This window comes from Rattus rattus, chromosome 3, assembly GCF_011064425.1.
Source record: "Rattus rattus isolate New Zealand chromosome 3, Rrattus_CSIRO_v1, whole genome shotgun sequence".
Classification (NCBI taxonomy): domain Eukaryota; kingdom Metazoa; phylum Chordata; class Mammalia; order Rodentia; family Muridae; genus Rattus; species Rattus rattus.
This window is the reverse complement of record NC_046156.1, coordinates 22,190,344-22,213,535: the sequence shown is the minus strand read 5'-3', so window position 1 is coordinate 22,213,535 and position 23,192 is coordinate 22,190,344. Positions and strand designations below refer to the sequence as shown.

The following is a 23,192-nucleotide window of genomic DNA, read 5'->3' as shown; positions in this document are numbered from 1 at the left end:
AAAACAGGAGATGGTGGCCCTTTCTAAATGTTAATTTTGAATGGCATAATTTAGTACTTTATTGTATTAACTCTGGTCACAGCTAAAAGCATAAAGTGTCTATTGCCCATGTACTTATGTAAATAGTGCAGAAAATATATATAAATATATAATTAATATTAATAAATACATAGGATATACATATATATCCATCAAGCACACAACTTACTGCTAGCATTAGTAGTTCTCTTTTCTGTAGCTTCTCTTATCTCATTTACCTCTCCTCATAAACTATTTTCAGACACCGCATTGCAAAGGAATAGGATGAGGAGGAAAGAGGGTGTAGAAAGAAAAAATAATTATTAAGAATTTAAAAATATGTTTAGATGTTAACTAAGCAAAAGTGGCTAACTTCCCAGTTCCTAGGTGTCTAGACTGTAGATGCTTCCCACATTATAACCTCAGGTATTACAGTTGACTTTTCCATGGATAGTGTTACCTCTTTTAAAAGATACGATTTTCATCAATGGCTGGGTCTTTTTCACTAAAGAATACTAACCAAAGATTCTGAATCTTAAACAGCAGTAAAAAAAAAAATTGTCCCAATGTTTCTTTTCCCTACCTTCCTTTTTTCATTGTAAAGGCAGCCAGATCTGATGCCTCCTTCCACCCACCCTAAAGCTTCTGACTGATACAGGCATAACAAAAAGAAAGTATAAAGAGGAAAGTCTAAGAATTCGATATGGAATATTACGTGGCACAGGAACCATCAGAGAAAACCACCTAGAAAGCTAAGAACACGTATCCTAATTTTTTTTTCTTGGTCTTGTTTCATAAATAATAGATGGATTTATAACAATGTGGCTGGACAAAGGGGTGTTACGGAAGGGACTCAGCTGAGGAAGAAGGCGGGAAGCCTGTTTGTCCAGATGTACACCAGCCCTTCAGCTTGCTTGCTGGAGGCCTTCAGAGGGGATGGAGAACTTTCTAGGGCTTGTTTTGTGGGAGCGGCATCCCAGGTTCTCTGGCTTGCCTGGGGGAATGAAGACGGTGGTCTGGATGCTTAGGGATAGAAGGCACGGCGAGGGAAGTCAGAAAATCATCGATGTGGAGTCTTATCCACTCTCCTCCAGTAATTATCATAACAAGTTCCATAATTTGGGATATTGCCTTCTGAGTGCAGATATTTTCACAATGAATATGACAGCATTAATACGGTAAATTTCCCAGTCAACAAATGGACACGTTCGCCATGTTCATCAGCCACAGGTATTCAGTAGATACTTCATGTGGACGAAGAACACATGGTTGCCATTGCCTCCCAATGCATTCCAATAGCAGATGATTTGTGGAGCGTCGGGTGGGTGTCAGCCCTGTTAAGATGTCACAGGTGGCTGTGATTCACAGGCTGACCCAGCAGGGCTTCACCGCCTCACTGCTGCTAACTGGTTACCCACTCTTCCAGTCACTCATATGCAGAGATAGTGTTGGAGACACGGTGCTTTAAAATAATTAATTCCAGTCATTCTTGGAAGATTTTTTTTTTCTTTCCAAGCTCTTCCCACCCCTCTAAAATTTAAGGTGCATCCTTCAGAACAATGCAGTACTGCCCAACTCACGTGCAGAGTTGATGTTGGGGGACGGGGGACCCAGCCTGGTCTCTCCAGGTGGAGTTGACACCTAACTTTATGTTCCTTCACTGCTCCATCGCTGTCAACCTTTTAATTCCTTTTCCATTTGGAACAGTGTCATCCGTTGATTTAAGTTCCTTCTGCTCGACGCACATAACTTACATGATTGGTGCTTTCACGGTTTCAAGCAGTGTAGTACTTTTTAAAATGTTTGGTTTATATTCAAAGCACTTGATTCCTCCATGTAATTTGTTCACGTTTGGAGGTGGGCACAAGGAATGATAATCATTGCTAGCCGCTTGAAGAAAGTAGATGCCATTTGTCTTTAGCGTCTTGGACACAACGTACCCTGCTTAGCGGGTAGTTCTTGATCATTTTTCCTACTCCTTTTTTATCCTTATACAACATTGTCCATCTCTTTCCCCTAGAGTACAGAGAATACTCATGTATTTCAGTGTTTCTTCTGTGAATGTGATTATGGGGGAGTGGGGGAAGAAGAGTTGGGAGCAGCCACAGGGACGATTCTTTCTGGCTGATGGGCCTCCACAGCAAATGGTGGCATCGTAGGCCCAAGTTTCCCTGGCAGCACAGCATCCAAGTTTCCCAGAAGTGCCTCAGGCCTGGGCAAGTTAGCTAAGCTGATGTGTGAGCGTGCCCTACATTCTGATCCCCTGCACCCACTTAAAAGAGAGTGGTGGTGACACATACCTATGGTGCCAGCACTAGGGCCCTGAAGACAGGCAAGTCACTGAAGCACATTGGCCGCCCAGTATAGACTAATCCATGAGTTACAGGGTCCGTGAGAAATGCTATCCCTCAGAATAAAGGTGAAGAGAGATCAAGGAAAAGACACCTGACATTAATCTCTGGCTTTCACCCTCAGAGGCACACTCGTGCACATGCATGCACACAGCCACGCACACGCACGCACACACACACACACACACACACACACACACACACAAGTGCATTTATAACACACATACATCTTTATTAAAGGAAGAGTTGAGGGGAGCTAAACAAGGAAAATTAAATTCCACAAGGGAAGCTGCTCTCTGCAATTCGTAATTAATTTTGATTGATGGAAGCTGATTCCTTCTGGAGAATGCTTAGCTTTTCCCTCTCCTTCATGCCTTGGTGTCTCCATATAGAGGGTAGGAACAGAGCGTTAATATGGAAATTCAAATATTACATGTATAAGGAACACCCGACATCTTCTAGCACCAGAACAAGATGGGCAGCTCTTATCAAGGTGGATGGGAATTTCAGGGTCTGTCCTATTTGAAAATTAGGAATCTTTGGATCCCGAGTATGAAACAAATGAAACCGAATGCCACCCTCTCATTTCATATTATGAGCATGCCTGAAATTTAGGTCAGTTCTCAGAAACGTCCCCATTAAGGGGTAAATACACAGAGATAAATGTTTTAATGGCAAGTATGTTCAACTCTGAGTATTGTCCATTTTGGACTGGCCAAACGAGGTGAATCCTAGCAATTTCTTTTATCACGACTCTAAAATACACAGATATCTGCCTGCAATGCTCAAGGAACAGCTTACAGGACACCCCACAGCACTGTGATCTCTTTGGGATATAGCAAGGCATAGTGAGTGTATTTTATTTGCAGCATCCCTCCCTAACTGTAGGGAAGTTGTAGTTCTGACCCCCACCCCACCCCGCACCCACCCCATCATTGCCAGTTTGGGACTTGTCTGTCATTGAGGGGTGGCCCTGGGCCTCTGCCAGGCTTTTTGTCTGTTTGCTATTGACATCAGAGAGCTCAATTAAAGCTCTTCCCTCAACTGCTGCTTACTTTAGGCGGGGGCTGCTTCTTGATGAGTGATTTATCGAGCCCTTCTCAGGATTCTGCCCCACATCCAGGGGCAACTAAACAGACATAATAATAATAAGAGCTTGCAGCTCATGTTCCTGTCATGTCCGCTTGACTTCTAAGTGTCTTTGAGGCCTTCAGCGAGTAGGGATTCCCCATATTGCCTTCCAGGTCTGTCACCTCCCCTTTAGTATTTAGTGATGATGATGCTGAGTGACAGCCGCCGACACTTAGAAGTGTCACCCATCATCCTAAGTTGCTGGCACAGAATAAACACTTTCATTAATTTTATCATTTTGGACAGTAAGAAAAAAATGATTAAGTCTGACCGTTTTAAGGTTATTAGACAGTTTGTTGTTCTGCTGTTACAATCTTTAGTCTTGAAGACAACCTTTTGATGGATGTACTATTATTGTCCCTAGTTTTACATAGGAAGCAAAGAAAAAGAAACCTGTTAGTGTAAAGCCTAAAACTATATAGCTAGCTAAGCAAGAGCCTAAATACAGACCAGTGGATGCATTTGCCTCTTTTCTGGTACTTGAGATGTCTAAGACCTAAGATTACCATGGTTCCGTCTCTTCCTTGGAATCAGCATGATTAGAAAGAAAGAGAAAGCTAGGAAGAGAAGGTGAAGAGGCTAGGAAGGAGGAAGAAGTTAATGAAGAACAATGCATATTAGTTGTTGTTAATATGATGTAGACTATTTTATAACGTTGATTTTTTTTTTTTTTTTTTTTTTTTTGGAGCTGGGGACCGAACCCAGGGCCTTTGCGACTAGGCAAGCGCTCTACCACTGAGCTAAATCCCCAGCCCTATAACACTGGATTTTACACAGCCCTTTGCCGTCAAACATTAGTGTAGCACTTGAGAAGCTAAAGCAGGATTGTGAGTTCAAGGCCACCAGTTGAGACCTTATCCCTAACCCACACAAAACAATGCAAGAGATTGTTTCCATTCATCTGCTTCGACATCATCTTCTCTAAGAAGTTGTAAGTGTTTCGCTGTGTGAAAAGTTTAGGTGTGTGTGACCACACAGAAAGGTCTCTGGTCGAACCATGAGTCTCTCCTTGGCCTCTGCCTCACAGAAAGCCCACCTAAAAAAGGGCTGCTTTGCCCACTGCATTGACCACTGTTCTGTCTTGCCTTGGTCTAAGTTCAGTGTTGAGAGCAAAACACAAACTTCCTGCCGTTGTCTTGAAAAGTTTAGAAAAAGTTGACTGCCGAGGAGTATCTGCCGAGACCCTAATTTGTATGTGCTCTGACCCCTGCTTCCTTTCCATTTCTGATTATGGATGATAAAATGAGAGCCTGCTTTCAATTAAGGCTTGCTTTCCACCCGAATACTTTAGAGAAGACGCTCAAGTAGACGGCTCTTGGTTGGTAGTTATTCCTCATTTACGGAGAAGACCGACTTTAAACAAGGAGTTGTAAATGATCCTAAAGAGGGGGAAAGCTCCCAGAAATGAAGGGTTTTCAACACCAAGGATCTGTTTTGTTCATTACCGCATGGAATGGCAGAGAGCCCCAGAAAGCTAGCGACAGATTCGTGAGCGCGGCACACTTGTTCATTCGGGATTTGCTCTTAGGTCTTGAAGTCATAGACTCTGAGATCACTTTTTTTCCCCCTTAAATACTAATTACGTTTGAGACTGTGATATTTGATAAGCCTCGCTAACGAGAAAATGCAGAGGTGAAACTGAACTCCTGTAGCATAAGAAAGCATGAAAAGAACAGTAAAAGGAATGCATTTGAAGCCAAGCGTAGTTCCAGGCTGCCCTGGGAAGACAATATTAAATTAGCATTTCTGTCTCTGCTTTCAGCTAGAGAGAAAGCCGCACACAGAACCCCCATTCTTATCCACATGTTTTCCTATCCTATGCTGACCACAAGCAAGTCGTCAGCCATGAGAGCTGACCAGATTTCCCCAAGCTTTGGTGAAGCCATTTCAACTGTGTACAAAGAAATGTGCTGGCTTTGAACTACTAGGTAATTCTTTATCTCTAGTATCACAGATCCTGGAATGAGATTATCTCGTCCTGCTTTAAATGTCACGCAGGGAACTTTGTTGAAGGTAAAGCTAAGGACTTTAGAGCCTACTGTAGCGTCTTAGTGGACCCTAGGGAAGCCCCGAAAGGGTCTTGGTTGTAGGAACTTTTACCAGAACTGTACTTATGTTCCACGACAGGTGCTTGACCGCCTGCACATAACACCATTTGACACGCCACTCTCATGTAAATGTATGTGGGGACCCTAAGTACTCAGGTTTTACCACCAGAGTCAAGGGATTATTTTTAGCAAGTACTAACCGTGTCTAGATGTAATTTTTTAACCTTAAGAATCTGAAGTGGTGAATTATTTAAGCCTGAAATAATTTACTCTTGATGTCTCCTCTGCCTCATGCTCAGGGACTGCCCGCTCAGAACTGTTCTCTTGTCTCTGATTATTTTATTCCCAAGCCACCCGTTTCTGTATACAGCTTTTTGGTTTGCAATATAAGTAAGAAATGTATATGCCCTGTAATAACTGACAGTTGGGGGGGTATAAAATAATTGTTAATTGCTTGCTGTATTTAATTTACAGTGCTGAAATCAAACACATGGTTTTGTGTGTGGGCACCAGGCATATGGCCCCAGAATGTCTCAAGTCTTTTTGTAGAAATATAAAACAGATAAAAAGCACCCAGGGCTCTCTGGGGTGGCTGTGTGGTTGTCCTTCTGGCTACACTCAGAGTCTGAAAACAAGTCACCATAAAGACGGCAGGATTCTGAGGCCTGAAATCATGCATGAACACAAATAAAGGCCGGGCAAGGGTGTAATTTAGGAACACGGTGAATTATCTCCGTTGAAGTGGCTAAGCCTGAACAAAGGTTAAAATACAATTTAAAGGTGACTACTCAAAGGAACGTCTAAGCGTTTCAGACTGTTCCTGGCTCTGCTGAATTCACAGAGCTGAACCTAAGGAGCAGTGGAAGTGAAAGCTAACTGTGATGGTTCGAACCGAGGCACGGTGCGCATGACGCTTAGGCATAAACAGGCTGTTGTGAGGAGGATTTTCTCTTCATTGCATGTTGTAGTAAAACTGGCAAAATTAACTCTAAGTGCCCAACAGAGTTTGAAAAAAAACATGAGGCTTTCAAACAAGAAATCTGGGCTGAGGACAGACTCATAATGATGTGTGCATTGTGAGAGAGCTAGGCCTCCAGGATTGCTTCTAGAGGAGGAAGAATTTTAAAAAGGAAAACCGGGGGCTGGTCCTTTAAACCAGTGCATCTGGAAGAAGATGAGCAGAAGAACGCAACCAAGTGAGGGAGTTGGAGGAACCCTGACAGGAACTCGAGAGGCAGGGTGAGGACGCAGGCTGGACACAGCTGTTTGAAGGCGTTTGCACACCATACTGCAAACAGAATGGGAGAAAATGAACTCTAAAGACAGTGACTTTAAACACTGGAGGGTTTGAAGGAAGGAAAGGGAAGGAAAAAATGTTAAAATGATACAATGATGTCAAAAAAAGAAAAATGCAATAGGTTGATTTTATTCTGATGGAACAAAAATGGCAATGATTGGAAACAAATAAAAATAAATAAAATATAGAATACCTCGACTTTAATACCACATTATGTAATTGCCCTGATGTATTCTATAACTGGATGAATAAGTACAGAGGTTAGGACTGTTCTCACAATTCCAGAGTTTACAAAACACTCTCAGAGAATGACTTTGACCTCTAGTATACACTGAATGGTTAAACTTTAAATGTTGAATAAATATGGCTGGTGGTGGTATTGCACACCTTTCATCCCAGCACTCAGGAGGCAGAGGCAGAGGCAGAGGCAGAGGCAGAGGCAGAGGCAGAGGCAGAGGCAGAGGCAGAGGCAGAGGCAGATGGACCTCTATAAGTTGAGGCCAGCCTGGTCTACTGAGTGAGTTCCAAGATAGCCAGGACTGCACAGAACAACCATGCCTCGAAAACCAAACAACAACAACAATAAAAAGTTGTATAAATACCTTGAATAATATAATTTTCGAACTATTTCTCTAGGAGATGATCTGTGCCCTCATATAAAAACTCTCTCTTACTGATTCATCTTTAGCTCATGGGAAATTGGCCTCCTGTGTTTTCCAAACTCTAGAACTAGAGCCCTTGCTTGTGTTTGGTCGGTGCATCTGTTGGTGCGGTCCACTCTGTTCTGAGGGCTTGCCAGGACGTACTCCTCCTCCTCGAGTTGCTCAATGCATTCTGGACTCCATCCCTGAGCCTGAATGGCATCAAACACAGATCCAGTCCCATCACAGTGCTACTTAATAGTCACAGGATCACACAATCAGTCTTCCATTTTACTGTGAGAGATGCCACCTTCGAAGAACAGAATGCAAGCATTCTCTTCTTTACAGTGAACACATTTGAGCAATTATCGTTCACCAAGGCTCAGAGCTAAGTGTCCCTCCGCAGGTAGCTTTGTATCTGCTCACAAACTTGCTGAAGGTTGGCTGCTTGAACGTGTATTTATTTAATGCATAAATAGGCTTTTATGGAAAATTAAAAAATAAGGACTACTTAATTCTTCTACGTCCTTCGTAAATAAATCAACAACAGCTACTCTAAGGAACCCTAGCTCTATTGTACCTTTCTGGCTGGAGACTTTAACTAAGGAACTTCTTTCTTAAGCGCCTCTTTCAAATTCTGAGAAATGATGCCAGTAGAGCATGGCGAACGCTACTGTATACATGATGAAAAGAGGCAGAATAAGGCTTTATAAGTCGCCCAGGATAGAAGAGTGGTCAGGATGAAGCAAGGGCGTGAGGCAGGTCCTTTATTCTGAGGCACTGTCTCCTCACCACTGTGTGGCTCTGTCTCTTGGATGCCACTTCATTTAAAGGACTGCATCGTCTGAAGGGTCTCAGGAAGCTCACTGGCTCGAGCCCAGTGCTCCCTGGACATTTTCAATGATTGCCTTAGCTACTCTGTGGATTGCCACTGGGCACTGGTGGTAGCCCAAACCCAGTGCTCATTTTGCCTGCATTTTTCCCCTTATTGGGGATGGAGTGAGGGACAAAGCCTTACCACATACTCCCGTTATTGACAAAACTCCTTGCCTGGTGTTCTCTGAACCATCAGAAGACTTTGAATTAGGCTTCAAATAATCTCAGCACGTGCCACTGTGCCTAAATGATTCTCTGTCCTGTGTGAACACTGCATTTCTTTCCTCCCCTTTACATATGACATGCATGTTGTTATGTCACGCAGATTTCTGTCTACACTATATTGTGTGAGACAAACAGAGCAGTGTATTTGCCCACTTGTCCCATGCAGTTAGTGAGCATTCAGAGATGACATTTAAGTGTCATTAATACTAAATTACAAGTCCCTGGGGTATTAAATTACGTTCTAGCTGGTATGCTTTCTCACAGTGCTTACCACGGGTTCTAGTTTGCTTTGTGATTCAGTGGCAAACACCACGACCACAAGCAACGTGGAGAGGAAATAGTTTATTTGGTTTACACTTCTCAGTCAGAGTCGACTACTGAATGAAGTTGGGGGCCAGAACTCACGGTAGGAGCCTAGAGGCAGGTCCCATGGAGGAAAGCTGCCTCCTGGCATGCTCTATCTGACACCAGCTTTCTTAAGACACCTCAGAGCATCTTACCCTGGAGTACCACCGTCCACACTGGACTGCACCTTCCCATATCAATCAAGGCAGTTTAAAAACGCATGTCCACAGTGCAGTCCGACCTGAGCAGTCTCTCAGTAGAAACTATCTTTTCTCAGTTTGTCTCATGTGATAATAAAAACTTACCAGGACAGCATGCATGCTTATCAGGTCCATGTAATAACTGCTAGAGCCATGACACCGTTACCTACAGCCAGAGTTTTGAGAGATACCCAGCCATGGTAATTACTTCATTCTTAGAAAGTAAGCTTACCTATTAACTTGACAATTACTTTTTTAAAAATTTTTCTGTTGTAGGTTTAAAAAATTAATATTGTTTTGTTCTGCATTCTTTTGTCTGCCTTGACAAAGAGGTTGCCCCAGTTAGGACTTGGCAGGGTCTAAGTTTCTTCAGTGATAAACAGAGAAGCTTAAATGAGCTTGGTAAGGCACACTTGGATTAGGTGCCCATTCCTTGAAAATTTTATAGAAGGTTTGTAAAGTCTTTAATCTTCACCCCAATGAGAATTACGAAAATGGTCCCTTTCTGTGGTTCTGCACAGTAATGACATGCTGCCTAACCACATCATCTCAGAGAACAACAGTCTCTAGAATCAAATTAAAGTGAAGTACTTTAAAGTAAGTGGGAAATGACCAGATACTGTCAGCCGTCACGCGCATAGCCTCATACCTTTTTAAGGTGTCCCATGGAAAGAATTTACTTTTGATTTATAACCAGACAGGTGGACACCAGGGTCTTCTGTCCTTCCTTAAAATGAACTACATACCAGAGGGTCTTTGTATATTTTTTAAATTTACATTTTAAAAGATATTGTGGCTTTCAAAATGGGATATTAGAGCAGCTTTATGCCAAATATTATAGCATTGTTACCTGTTAACTCATGAGGTTTTCATAAAACTACAACCCTGAGAAAAATATAGAATTTGTGGCTTAGAGTTGGTAGGCATTAGGCTCCAACTGTGTGGGTTATAGAGTAGAGTTTAAGTAGAAAGGAGCAACCTAATCTAGAAGAAACTTTGAGCCTGCCTGGGTGGTGGCAGTACAGATCCTGAACGGGTGGCCTGTCAAGGAGAGAGCTTCTAACAGCAGTCACTTCAGAAACTGAGAGTAACCTACTTGTCTGTCACTAGGACAGTCTGCAGGCTGGAGTATGCATTCTGTCTGCATCACCAAAGGCATTGCAAGGAGACTTTAAAGAGACCCATCTTCATCAGCCTCAGAGCATGCCTGGCCTAGAGGCCTCATGAGAACTTTCCATCTCTTTTCCCTTTTCCCATTCTAATCTCTGGGGTCCTCCTGGGCCCAGTCACCGGGAGCATTAAGACAATGTTAATTCCTTCTCATCTCTAACCTTCGGAGAGATATTCCAGTAACATTTATTTCTGTGCTTACTAAATATTCATGAGCATCATGGGTTTGTGTTGTCCAGCTGAAAGGTGAAGTAATTGGAGTTATGATGCACATTCTGAAGGAATTTCTGAACATTTAGGACCTGTTGTCTCCGAAAATTTCAAACCTTAAAAAAATGTGTAGGTCTGTAATGCACTAAGATTAAGTAAGTTGGAAGAGAAATACACTGTCAAAGATTGGAACTAGGGTGCATAAAGTACCAGTGATGATCTCATTCATGAACTTTTTTTTTTTTAAAAAACAATGGATGGCACCAGAAATTAAATTGCTAATATTAAACAATGACAGTGGCAGTGCAGCCATGTCATTTAAAAGTGATTATGTTATAGTATTGTGGTTCTTCCTTCTGGTTAACCTCGGAGAGGAGAATGGTGATCGGTGGGGGATGGCGTTGGGGGCTGCTGTTATTTTGGAAGCACTTCCATCAGAATGAGGACAGCTAATAGCATCGTGGTTCCCTCCCAGAGCCCAGGGTTCCGGGTCGCAGTGGTGTAGGAAAGTGTGTGGCACACTCATGGCAGCTGTTGGCCCAGAGATGTTAAAGTCGCCTGGAGAGCATGCCGTCCTCTGTAACGTAGGAGCTCACGCTCGCTCTTGTTGAGCTGGGTCAAGAATTAAAGGGCAAGGGAGACAGGGCTTAGGGATGGCGCACTACAAAGGTGGGGCGTGTATTCTCTCAAGTGAGACACTGTGCACGTTCATACGTGTCGTGCTCATCTGTAAATAGCTCTAAAGTCCAATGTTGTCAGGCTTTTGCGAGCATCTGCTCTTGCGTTCTCTCCCCATCCAAGTAAGCTAGTTTTGTTTTTACTCTAGCAGTTGGAGTAGTTCGTGTTTTAGCTCCTTAGGTCGCACACCGTAAGTCGCCTTATGATTCAGGTTCAGTTACTGCTCTATTTGGCTAAAGTAAAATCGTAGGTGTCTAGTAGTCTGACGGTGAGCCAGGCGAATTTCCCAAAATGGCGAATTTGTTATACTTAACAAATCCGGAAAGGTGACAAAGAATAATTATATATGGTATCTGCGAATATGAGTTAAAATTTTACATGAATGTTAAGTTTACCAATAAATATAAGGGAAAAAATTAGCCCTGTCCTTTGGAGAAGTTTGTAGTGTTTGAGAAGGTACATGTCCTATAAGGCATTTTTTTAAATACACGTATTATAGACACACGAGTTATTTCAAGATCCTTTAAGGAAGGAAACCTAAATAACAGGAACAATGTAAAGCCAGTAGGATGAAGTAGTGGAGATTCACATTGCTTTTCCATTACAAATTAAATTAAGCCTAACCTTATTTAACTTTTAATTGTGTCTGTGTGTAAGCATGTACCCAGAGAAGCCAGGAGGTCATTGATTACCCTGATGCTGGCGTTACAGGCATATATGAGCTGCCCGATACGGTGTTGGGAAGCAAAGTTAGGTCCAATATAAATGCATTACGTGCTCATAACACTGTGCTCTCTTTCCAACCCCATAATAGTAATGTTTAAAGGCTGTTTTGTTTTCCCCTTCAAAGGCTAAAATAAAAATATTTCTCTTTACAAGGCATGACTACAAAGTTTCCACAAAAATAGTTAACTGCATTACTTAACATTGTAAAGCTGTGCTTAACCTGCTTAGGATCTGATTGATTGCACTGTGAAGACAACATCTTCACAGCTCAATCTTCAGTTGCCTATGTTAGCTGTGTAGAGACTGTAATGCCAGGGAGAACCACTATTCTCTCCCTTCTCGTGGCAGCATACACTTCCCCGTCACATGAAGACGGTCAGGACATAGGCACCATGGCTCCCAAACCTGCCCTCCCACTTGTCTCTCAAAACCGAACTTCTTCCAAGCATAGGTTCACTCTCTCCATGTTTATTGCAAAGCTATTAGAACGTTGAAAGGACTGTACAGCCTACAGCCGTGTGCCCATCACTTATTTTCCACAGCTAATATTTGATACAGATAGTAACGCATCCAGTCACGAGTATTTTTTGCTTCTGTTACCTGCATGTGTTCCATTTCTGGAGACTTCTCGCTTTAGCTTGGCATCCTGCCTCCTCTCCTTCTCACCCAACGTGACCATCACCCAGTGTATCTAGACTCCATCCTAGTTGAATGTCTAGACACAGACTTTCTGAACGTTAGTGGTTGTCGCACACACATTGGAAAACTATGGGGAAATGCTCCCTACGTCCCTCACCCTATTCCCCCTACTTCACAAAGGTGAATCCAGATCTTCCAACCTTTACTCCCAGCTATTAAGTATCACCGTGTTGTAACAGCAATAATGTGCTGTAAAATGTTTAACAACCTTTCCTCCAGGGGAGGAAAAGACGGTAGTTTGAACCATTTGCAGGTTTCCACAGCATACATTATCGATTGTGGCTGCTTTCAAGGCGCCTCTTGGAAATCTAGAGACAGACCTACGAGCTCTCTTCAATGTCCTCGTGCCAGCTGGCCTCCGTGAGCTCCAGCACACTGTTGCCACCTCCACTGTGTTTGCCACAGTCTGTGATAGTGCTTCTCGGGGTCCCCAAAGACAGACTGTGCCTTATTCATCCTTCTGGTGCTAAACACAGCACGCTGTTAGTGCAGGCACATGTGATGTGAGAGAGAGCGATTTGGAGAGAGAGCTATATTCCTAACAGCCTAGTTTGGCTTACCTGGGCTTGTAGCAGTTGCAGAAGCTCCACCATGCTGTGACCTGAGTGACAAGGTCAACATCTCCTTCATGGCGGATACTCGATGTGGTTAGAACCTCTTCATTCTGGCACTCCCCACACCCCTGCAATGCTGTTTGCAGCCCTGGCCCAGGCTGAAATCCACCTGTGGGAGGTGGCGGCATTTACTCAGCAGGCAGAGTGGCACAGATACCTTTCTTCAGGAGTCCTGGGGGAGAATGTTGGCCATGAAGAGCAGGAAGAACACTGTACAAGGAAGTCTTTAGACTGCTTTAATCCGTATATTGGCTTCCCTGCCTTTGAGGAAAATAGTGTGTGGGGTCACTTGATTCCAGAAATGTTAGACTAATACCTAGACATAGAAGAACTTCAAAGATGAAAAAAAGGAAACAAGAAAAAAAAAACAACGTGATAATTATTAGAGTAGAAGCATAAAGTGAAATTTTACTTTGAAATGACTATTTTCCCAGCTCATGAAATAACCCCTTTCAGTTTGGGACTTCCAAAGTTGGAATGGATTATAGTCTTTTCAGTTTTTACATAAAAGGTATTTTATATATCTTCTTCACCTATATAACCATGGCATATTACCACAATCAAGGCAAAGTCGCAGCAAGAAGCTTTAATATACTATATTTGTATGTGGCAAGTAAAAACATGTCTAGAATGCACGCATTTAATGTGCTGATCTTTCTGCCAAGATGCAGAATGAGACAACTCATAGTGGGGCGCGCACCAGGAGTGTAATTCTAACTGGAAGGCCGTGCGCGTGATAACTATTCCTCAAGTCTAGTGAGAATCCATGGCATTCGTGGACAGTAACCTGACTGATACTTTGTGCTTTGTGAAGTTGCGATCACATGAGATGAATTTGGGACTTTTGAGTAATTAAATGCATATCTAATATTATCACCAGGAGAAATGTTTAAAGACGATTCTTGACAGAAATGACAGCTTCTAATACCAGAAGCTTTGAAGCAGAGTCTGGAGGGTTGTACTGAGCTTTAGATCAGCCTGGGCTACAGAGTGAGGTCAGGCTGAGCTAGAGGGCAATACCGTGTCTGGGACACAGAGGATAAATTGTAGTTCCACTGTCTCCTCTTGACTCTTACTGGTACACTTATTTCAATTTTTGAATCAACATAGTCTAGTTTTATGAAAAGGTTGAAAAGACTTATGTAGTATTAAAATTTTTTTGAAAGAGACTTTTTCCTTAAGAAAAGTTCGATGCTCGCCCTTTATTGGGGGATATGACCATGCATAAGTAAGAAGAGTATGTGTACATACTGGGCGATAATTCACTTGCTAGGAACATGTAATCAGTAGCATGTCAATTGGGACTGTCAGAATCCCCATCTCACACTTGAAGCCAGATACTGAGCATTCTTCTGCGGGTCAGCTCCCAGAGAGCTGAGCAACGTGCTTCTAAGTCATTTATTTTCCTCCCTTGCCTCCTTAATTCTTCCTTTCCATTGCTCTGGCTATGGTTTTTACGAGTCCTTTAGTGGAGGGTTTTTTCTGTGAGCTCATTCTTCTGTATTTCTCACTCGATTTTATTTTGCGTTTGACCCTTCTCTTTTCTCATAAATATGTGCAGCTTCAGTTCTAGAACTTTAACCACTCCTTGCTACTTTTTTCTCGTTTGCATTTCTAAATATAGTCACCCGTGTTGGAGCGCTCTCACACTTTCCGTCCTGTGTGTCAGTGGATTAGTTTCATGATCTGGCCGGATTGTATGCTGGACACCGCCAGAGTCTCTTACCCTGCCCAGCACATCATGACCTCTGAGAAGACTGGTCAGTAGTGGGTAGGAAACATTAAAAGAGGGGCTAGCGGTTAGACGGAAATCAGAACCGAAAGAAAGAATTGGTAAAACAAGTAGGGAGGTCATCTGCAGAAACTACTTCTATCCCACTTAGAATTGTTGTTGTTGTTTTGTTGTTTTGTTGTTGTTGTTGTTGTTGTTGTTATTTTATCACATGTCCTTTGGTAGTCTCAATTATTAATCACTAGTGATCTAAACATAGTGACTTCTCTTTCTTCCTTGACCTCTAGAGCAAAATTTGATGTGCCAGAAAGTCTGAATTACCAATTCTATTAGAATCTCAGAATAAGATTTGAGGCAGGCATCACGCACTGTGCTCTCTTCTCTGGCGTTCAGGCCAAGGAATTCTTTATGAGTGGAATCTCATGGCTCTTGGTTACCGTGGACTACATTGGAGAATAGTTTCCTTCCGAGTGCATTTGAACTCACTCCTTTCAGTGGCAGAGAGAAGAGCTGGAAATAGCAACCTTACCGATTAGTGCGAGGGAGTAATCTCCATGGCGTGCTTGCCACAAGAGAGAAAGAAATAGGCAAAAAATGTGGGCTGTGTCAGGACCGAGGGATGGGGGAATGATGCCAGCTCATGGGTTGGAACCATCTTCTGGGGATACCCGTGGATCTATGAAATCAATATGCATTCGCATCACCTCTGAAGATTAATCACATAAGCAAACCCAGCTTTTCTATAGCCATTTCAATATCGCCCATGCTATCAGGGTTTTTCCTCTTCAAGAAATGTTGCAGTTAAAGGCAATTGCTCGGCTCTTAGCAAACAATGAAAATGATTCCAAATTGTCTTCACAAACAAAGTATTTTCTTCAAAAAGCTTGTTCTTATTAGGCGTTAAGAGAACAAAATATATTTCAAGTATCTGCTATTCTGATCTCAGCAAATCTTAGGAGCTCAAGCTGTTCTTAAGCTCCTTAAGAATACTGCTGATCTGAACAGGAATTGGGGGGGAGTAATTGTGTGTGTGTGTGTGTGTGTGTGTGTGTGTGTGTGTGTGTGTGTGTGTGTACAGGAGATTTTTTTTTTTTAATTATGTTAGACTTCCTGTAAACTCATGTGACAAGATTTCTGAGTAAACAGGTTAAGAGACAATTTGAACTCATAGTTGGTTTTGGCAGATGGGGCATGCTGGTAGAAAGTTCACAGGAAGAGAAAAATGGAGGGCCAGCATTAGCTTGCTCACTTTCCCCTTTAGTTTCTCCATGCCCTGAGCTTATAGGAAGATGTCACTCACAGTAACCTGGGAGTTAACCAAACTGTGAACTCTATTAGTCTCCCAGGCGCTGCGTAACCAGTCAAGTTGACAATAGTGACCGTTACCGATGTATTTTCCTAGTAGTTTTCCCCCTTTTTTGCATTATGATCTTAAGAGTGTCTGTGGTTGTGGCTCAGGTAAAGATGAGCGCTTTTTGAGTATTTAGGAGGACCTAGGTTCGATGCACAAAAACACCAAAAAAAAAAAAAAAAAAAAAAGAAAGAAATTTTTAAAAAATAGAGTGTTTTTTTGAGTTTTACGTTTTGAGAATTAACAAATACATTTGTCAAAAGTCATGCAATATAATAAGAAACTATTTTAAAAGAATATGTAAGGATATTTAAAAGAATATTAGCAGTTATTAAGTAGATTTTTTTATTCATTTGGAAAATTCTAGAAGTTATAAAACACACCTGGACAGACCCATGCATTATTTTATGTACATGAGTGTTTGCCTATATTAATGTATGTGCACCACATGTATGGTGGTACCCACAGAGGCCAGAAGAGGGCACCAGATCCCCTGAGTCTGGAGTTCCAGATGGTTTTCGAACCAGCATTGTGAGTGCTGTGAACCAAACCCAGACCCACAGCAAATGGGTGCTCTTAAGCACCGAGCCATGTCTCCAGCACTGTACCCCTGCATAGACTTTTAGTGTCTTTTGTACCTTTGTCTCTTGACAAATTCAATTCAGCTTTCTACATTTTCCATCAGAATCCATGGCACATGAATGCCTTGGGGTACAAGAAGCAATAAACAGCCCAATGTTCTTTCAGAAAGCATGGCGTGAGCAGGAGCCCTATTAAGTCTGGTGAGCATTTTTGAGAGCCTAGTCGTCTCCCAAAGTCATCGTCCAACTTTGAGGTAAAGAGTAAAAAGCACTAACTCACCATCTTCTATCTCAGAAGAGAATTGAAACTCACAAACCAGAGGAGAAAGAAAAGCTTCTAGTGTGGTCTCTGCTCTGTGGTCTCTCCTGGCCTCCACTCCTGGGAATTCACAGCAGTTCCTCTGTCTTGAGGGTCACAACTTGATGTCAATTGTTCAAGTACAGATGTTGGGATTCAGCTCAAAGATTGCCAAAGGGCAGCCAAATGAAAGCAAAACATATCCACTGTTGACTGGTAGAGTCGCTGAGTAAATGTGGGTGGATAAAACGTCACTAACTGAGGAGTTTCTGTTTTACAATACAGGAGCCACGGCCGCAGCCCGGAAGGAGGTCATCAGGAACAAGATCCGAGCAATAGGCAAAATGGCCAGAGTATTCTCAGTTCTCAGGTGGGTTTACCTTTCCTCCTTTTCTGTTTGGAATACTATCGCACTATTGTCTATTGTCTATGCTATGATACTGTAATACTCTGATACTATAATACTCTGATACTATAATACTCTGATACTATAATAAATACTCTGATACTATAATGAATACTCTGATACTATAATATGCTGATACTGTAATACTCTGGTACTATAATACTCTGATACTATAATACTATTGTCACATAGCAGCCGCCTCAACACTTCCCTCCTATAGTTTAAATGTTTTCCCCTACAAGGTTTCTGCTCCTTGCTTTGTTTCTCTCCTCAAATGGAAATTGTCAGCTCATTCGCATTTTGCTTACCTTTCAATCTGCTAAATCACTTCCATGAAGAAAAGGCAGGTAAATGGATTATGGGCCTTTTTATGCCCCCCCTGGGGGGGGGGAGTTGCTGCGGGATTTAAAACCATTTCATAAGCAAAGTGATTGGGATCTGTTCTAGTTTGTGCTCTGGCTCTGGGTAAAGAGATGAGTTTATAGGGTGCATTTCACTAGATTTGGAGGAAATGAGCATTAACCGGAAAGCTGTTTGTGTGAACCCTAAGGACTCACTTGTGTGGTATTAAAGGCGTCTTCCACAGTGGTTCCCTATAGGAGTTTGTTTGCTTTTCAGTGGATTACGAATCATCTTATTGATGTTATTAAGCATGTGTTTTGAAAACAGAGAGTTGATGGAAGGGACTTCCTGCTCCTTACTTTAATTATCTATTTCTAGGTAATGCGCAGTAACTATATTTTTCTTCAAAGACCACTTTTAAATATGGTGCAGTTTTTACATGGGTGTTGTTCACTCGCGGTCATACACATTAATATAACTAGATAGAAATGCTTTAGGAGTTATACATGGCATGTTTGACAAGTGACTGCTGTAATTCTTATCTGCCTCTCCCTGTTCCCCTCCCCATCTCTTCTTTTCTCTCCTGGCTTCCTCTCTTTTCCTATTCCTCTACCCCGCCCCCACTCTATTTTCCTTTCTCTCCCTTTCCCTACAATTAGAAGCTTGAAATTGACCTCAGACATCTTACTCAATCACTCTCTCCTTTATTTATCGAGGCAGGGGTATCTTGCTGAACCTGGAATTCGCTCATTCCAGCTAGAGTAGCTCGCCAGCTTGCCCAGCCTCCACCTCCTAGGTGCTGAGAACTCCATTCTTACTCGCACAGCAAATGGGCTAACTCCCAGCTTTCAGTTCTTTCTCATCAGGGGGCTTTGCCAGTTCATTGTTTCTCTGCCTGCTCTTGCTGCTAGTCTTGGTAAAGCCACTGAAGAGTCACTAAGTGACTGGGTGCTGAACGCAGGCCCCCATGAGAAGGGTGAGAAGCAGCCCCATCCTTTCACAAGGACACTCCCAGTCAACAGCAGCTCTGAGGCAGCCAGAGCCTTGTAAAAAGCCACACTGAAGGTGGACACGAACGTAGTGGATGACGCTCTGAGTCTTGCCAGTCTTCATTCCGCCTAGACTCTTGGGAATCGCTAGCTTTTGCAATGAGTAGACAGCATCAAGCTGTAAATCTAAGCATGTACCACAGAGAACAATCGAGCAGCATGAGGGTGACCGTGTTTTCAATATGGCATTGAATGAGGGCCGCGAAGCATCCTGAGAGGCGTCATCTGAGCAGATAGGCACAGCCTCCATGACGAAATGCAGGAAGAGAGCTCCAAGCAAAGGCGATATCAAGCACAAAGATCCTTACGTAGAAACAGGTTCAGCAGTTTTGAAGCCCTCTGGGATGTCTTGTATGGTCAACGAAATGACCTGTGGGGATAAACAGTTATCGAAAAATCCTGTGTTGAGTGAGTACCTTAGTCATGAACACTTGTGCATGTATTATCTTTATACTTAATGAATTATGTCTAACTGTCATCACTAAGAGAAATAAAAATACCAAGGATTTCTATATAAAAGTACATAGATTAAAAACAAACAAACAAAAAAGCCTGGAGGAGCCTCAATACACATAAAATTGTTTATTATTATTATCATTATCATCACCATTATTACTATTACTATTATTATTATTATTATTATTATTATTATTATTATTATTATTTGAGTTCTCAAACCACATAAAGGTGGAAGAATCCGTGCTATGGGTGGAATCCAATTCCTCTCAAAGGTCTAGAAGGCTCCTCCAGCCCCACGACCGCTGCTGTCTAATATGACGCCCAGGTGCCCTGCTTAAAAACCTAATGGTGACCCATAGCTTAAGATGGCACTTTTGTTTTGTAGGGAACACAAACAAGGTGCATTGTCTTGCTGTCCCATTTTGAAAGCACACGTGGGCCTTCTGTAGATGCAGGAGTCGCGTCCACACGAAAGTAAAATAACTTTGATAGGCCATGCCGAGCATTCAGCCTAACGTAGAAATCAAGTCAGGCAATTCACATAGCTGAACTGGAATGGCAGACATATAAACTATAGTAAGACCATAAAACATGTGCTGTATATGGGAGCAGATGTTCAATATGGCACTCAACAGAAGAAACCTTTATATTTCCTAAGTGGATTGCTCTTAATGAGGCTGTCAGTGAAAGAGTAGGTTTGGGGGAAGGGTGTAAATGGGTAGGACCACAGCTGTGAAGGTATGTAGTGATCAAATCATGACATAGTCATTCGAAGTCATAAGGATAAGTCCCGTGTTCCTAGAACCAGTGCCAACGGGATCTGTTTGAGGTGCAAGCTCAATGCTGGATGCTATCCTCATATTAAACATGTCTAACAATAATCCACCTAGCAAGCTTTATAGGGCTGAAATGGTTGTGCCTTTTAACAGGCAATGTATGTATGTCTGCACTCGGTGGGAAGGCAACACTAGTGTCTTACTCAAAGCAGCATGTGCGATAGAATGATTGTAAGTAATGTAGCCAGCAGTCTGGTGATGAATTGCAGGTATGTGAAAACATTTGAGCAGGAAAAGGCATTAAGGGAAGCAATACTGTAAAACCTAAGACTGAGGGAAAAAAACAAACCTCAAATCTGTATCCTCAAGGTATCCTCAAGGTTCCTTGAATACCAGGATAAAATGTCTATGGCAACCAAGAGTCCTGGAATGATTTTCATGGAATGGGAGGCGTGCTCCAATGTGTGCCTCAGACATAGATGCTAATGACTGGACTGGCTGCTGAGCTAAGTTGTCAGTAGAAGGAAGGACGTTTAAGAAGCTATGAAGTGGGAGTTGGGGATGTACCTCAGTGGTAGAGCGCTTGCCTAGCAAGCGCAAGGTCCTGGGTTTGGACCCCAACTCCGAAAAAAAAGAAAAGAAAAAAAAAAAGAAGCTATGAAGTGGATATTAGCCCAAATGCTCCAATTACCCTAGATGCACAGAACACATGAAACTCAAGAAGGATGACCAAAATGCGAATGCTTCACTCCTTCTTTGAAAGGGGAAACAAGAATACCCTTGGGAGGGAATAGGGAGGCAAAGGTTAGAACAGAGGCAGAAGGAACACCCATTCAGAGCCTGCCCCACATGTGCCACCAAACTAGATAAGATGGATGAAGCAAAGAAGTGCAGGCCAACAGGAACCGGATGTAGATCTCTCCCGAGAGACACAGCCAGAATACAGCAAATACATAGGGGAATGCCATCATTAAACCACTGAACTGAGAACGGGACCCCCATTGAAGGAATCAGAGAAAGAACTGGAAGAGCTTGAAGAGGCTCAGGACCCCATATGAACAACAATGCCAACCAACCAGAGCTTCCAGGGACTAAGCCACTACCCAAAGACTATACATGGACTGACCCTGGGCTCAAACTGCATAGGTAGCAATGAATAGCCTAGTAAGGGCACCAGTGGAAGGGGAAGCCCTTGGTCCTGCCAAGGCTGGACCCCTAGTGAACGTGATTGTTGGGGGGAGGGTGGTAATGGGGAGAGGATGGAGAGGGGAACACCCATAAAGAAGGGGAGGGGGAGGAGTTAGGGGGATGTTGGCCCGTAAACCAGTAAGGGGAATAACAATCGAAATGTAAATAAGAAGAAGAAGAAGAAGAAGAAGAAGAAGAAGAAGAAGAAGAAGAAGAAGAAGAAGAAGAAGAAGAAGAAGAAGAAGAAGAAGAAGAAGAAGAAGAAGAAGAAGAAGAAGAAGAGCAGCAGCAGCTATGAAGTGATGCCAGGAAAAGGCTGGAGCAGGCTCTTGGCTGAAGCATGCAAAGGAAGGGACAAATTCAAGGATGTGATGACACTAGAGTGCGCAAGTCAGGGACCAGCAGAATTGATGACAGATTTCTCAGGGAGAAAAATCGGTGCACACCATACACCATGATAGGGGAATCAGAAAACAGCCCTTTAGTAGCCCTTGGTAACCAGGCTTGATGGGACACACCTTCAGTCCCAGCACTCTGGAAACAAAGGCCAGCCTGGTCTGTAAAGCAAGTTCCAGGACACCCAGAGCTATGTAGAGAAACCCTGTCTTGAATACCAAAAATAATAAAAAATAAAAATACCCCTTGCAGCAGATGTGCCAGGATCTGCCAATATAGGCTACATGGCCTGCTTCAGAGCAGACAGCATGCAGAGGCAGCAGGAATAGAAGCAAGAGCTCTGTCAGGTTCAGATGCCACCAGGCCCTAATTTGGCTTTGGGGTATAACTATATAACCGTATAGTGTTATGGTGAGCTTGGATTTTGCCCAGAACGTGGGTAGTAACACTCTGTAAGCTAAGGCCAGCTCATGGAGTGAGGGGCGAGAGTCATCCTGGTAGGACATTTTTTTAGCCCATTTTTCTGGAACTGTGTGATCAGCTGGCCTAGATTCCATTGTCTTCTGTAAGAACCTGTGCAGTAAGAGATAAGGAAGAAGACATCTTGTGAGAGTAGTCTACAGAGCCCTAGCCCACGTGGTCGATAGGATGCTCTTGTCTGGAAAAGAATGAATGATTTCCCTGAAGAACAAACATTTCTTGGGATGGCCGTAGTGATTGCACCGGGCAGAACCTTTATGTTGAGGCAGTTAGAAATTCCATCCTGGAGCTTCAGAGAGAAGCAAAAGTCAGAAGTGCCCAGGGAGGTGTGAGCGGTAGCGTAAACTGGTGATCTTGCTGAAAGAGAGAATGCAGTGTCTGAGGAAGAAACCAGCAAACTGAGTAGTGCTTTCCAATAGGCACACAGCCTGTGCCATGTCCATCTCGTTAAGTGTTCCAGAAACCTGCATAAGAGAAACATGAACACCAGTACCCCCAGTTTCCTAGTTCAGCATATGATCAATGTAAGATTTGGGAGATGCTCCTGGCCTAATCTTTCATACTCCATCCTTGAAAATGGGCACTTTATTACAAAGCATGTCCTTCGACTTACACGCTCCAGGTTTCCAGAAGTTGAAAGTTGTTGGTAGCTAGGGCTAGAGAGGGGGGAAAAGGTCCGCCAAGGCACTGAGAAGGACACCTCCGCAAGAACAGGGTGAATGTGATACAGGGAGGCTTTTGAGGAGGTCACACTCCTCAGTGGCAACTACTGAAGAGAGCTGTTTTCGTGAGAACTCCGCGGAGATGGGTGGACTTCAGAGTGGAGAGAGACTCTTGTGTGAAGCAGGGGTGGGAGTCAGAATGGCAGGAAGGAGGGAATGAGGTGAACGAAGGGGATGAGGTAA

At 42.9% G+C, this 23,192-nt stretch overlaps 1 protein-coding gene across 1 annotated transcript in view; it reads left to right on the top strand.

Annotated features, from left to right (window-relative positions):
- Positions 1 to 23,192, top strand: part of Ppp3ca (protein phosphatase 3 catalytic subunit alpha) — a 273,470-nt gene that overhangs the window by 239,358 nt on the left and 10,920 nt on the right. Inside the window, 1 exon segment of the mRNA XM_032897274.1 lies at positions 17,477 to 17,561. Coding sequence (XP_032753165.1) covers positions 17,477 to 17,561 — 85 coding nt within the window.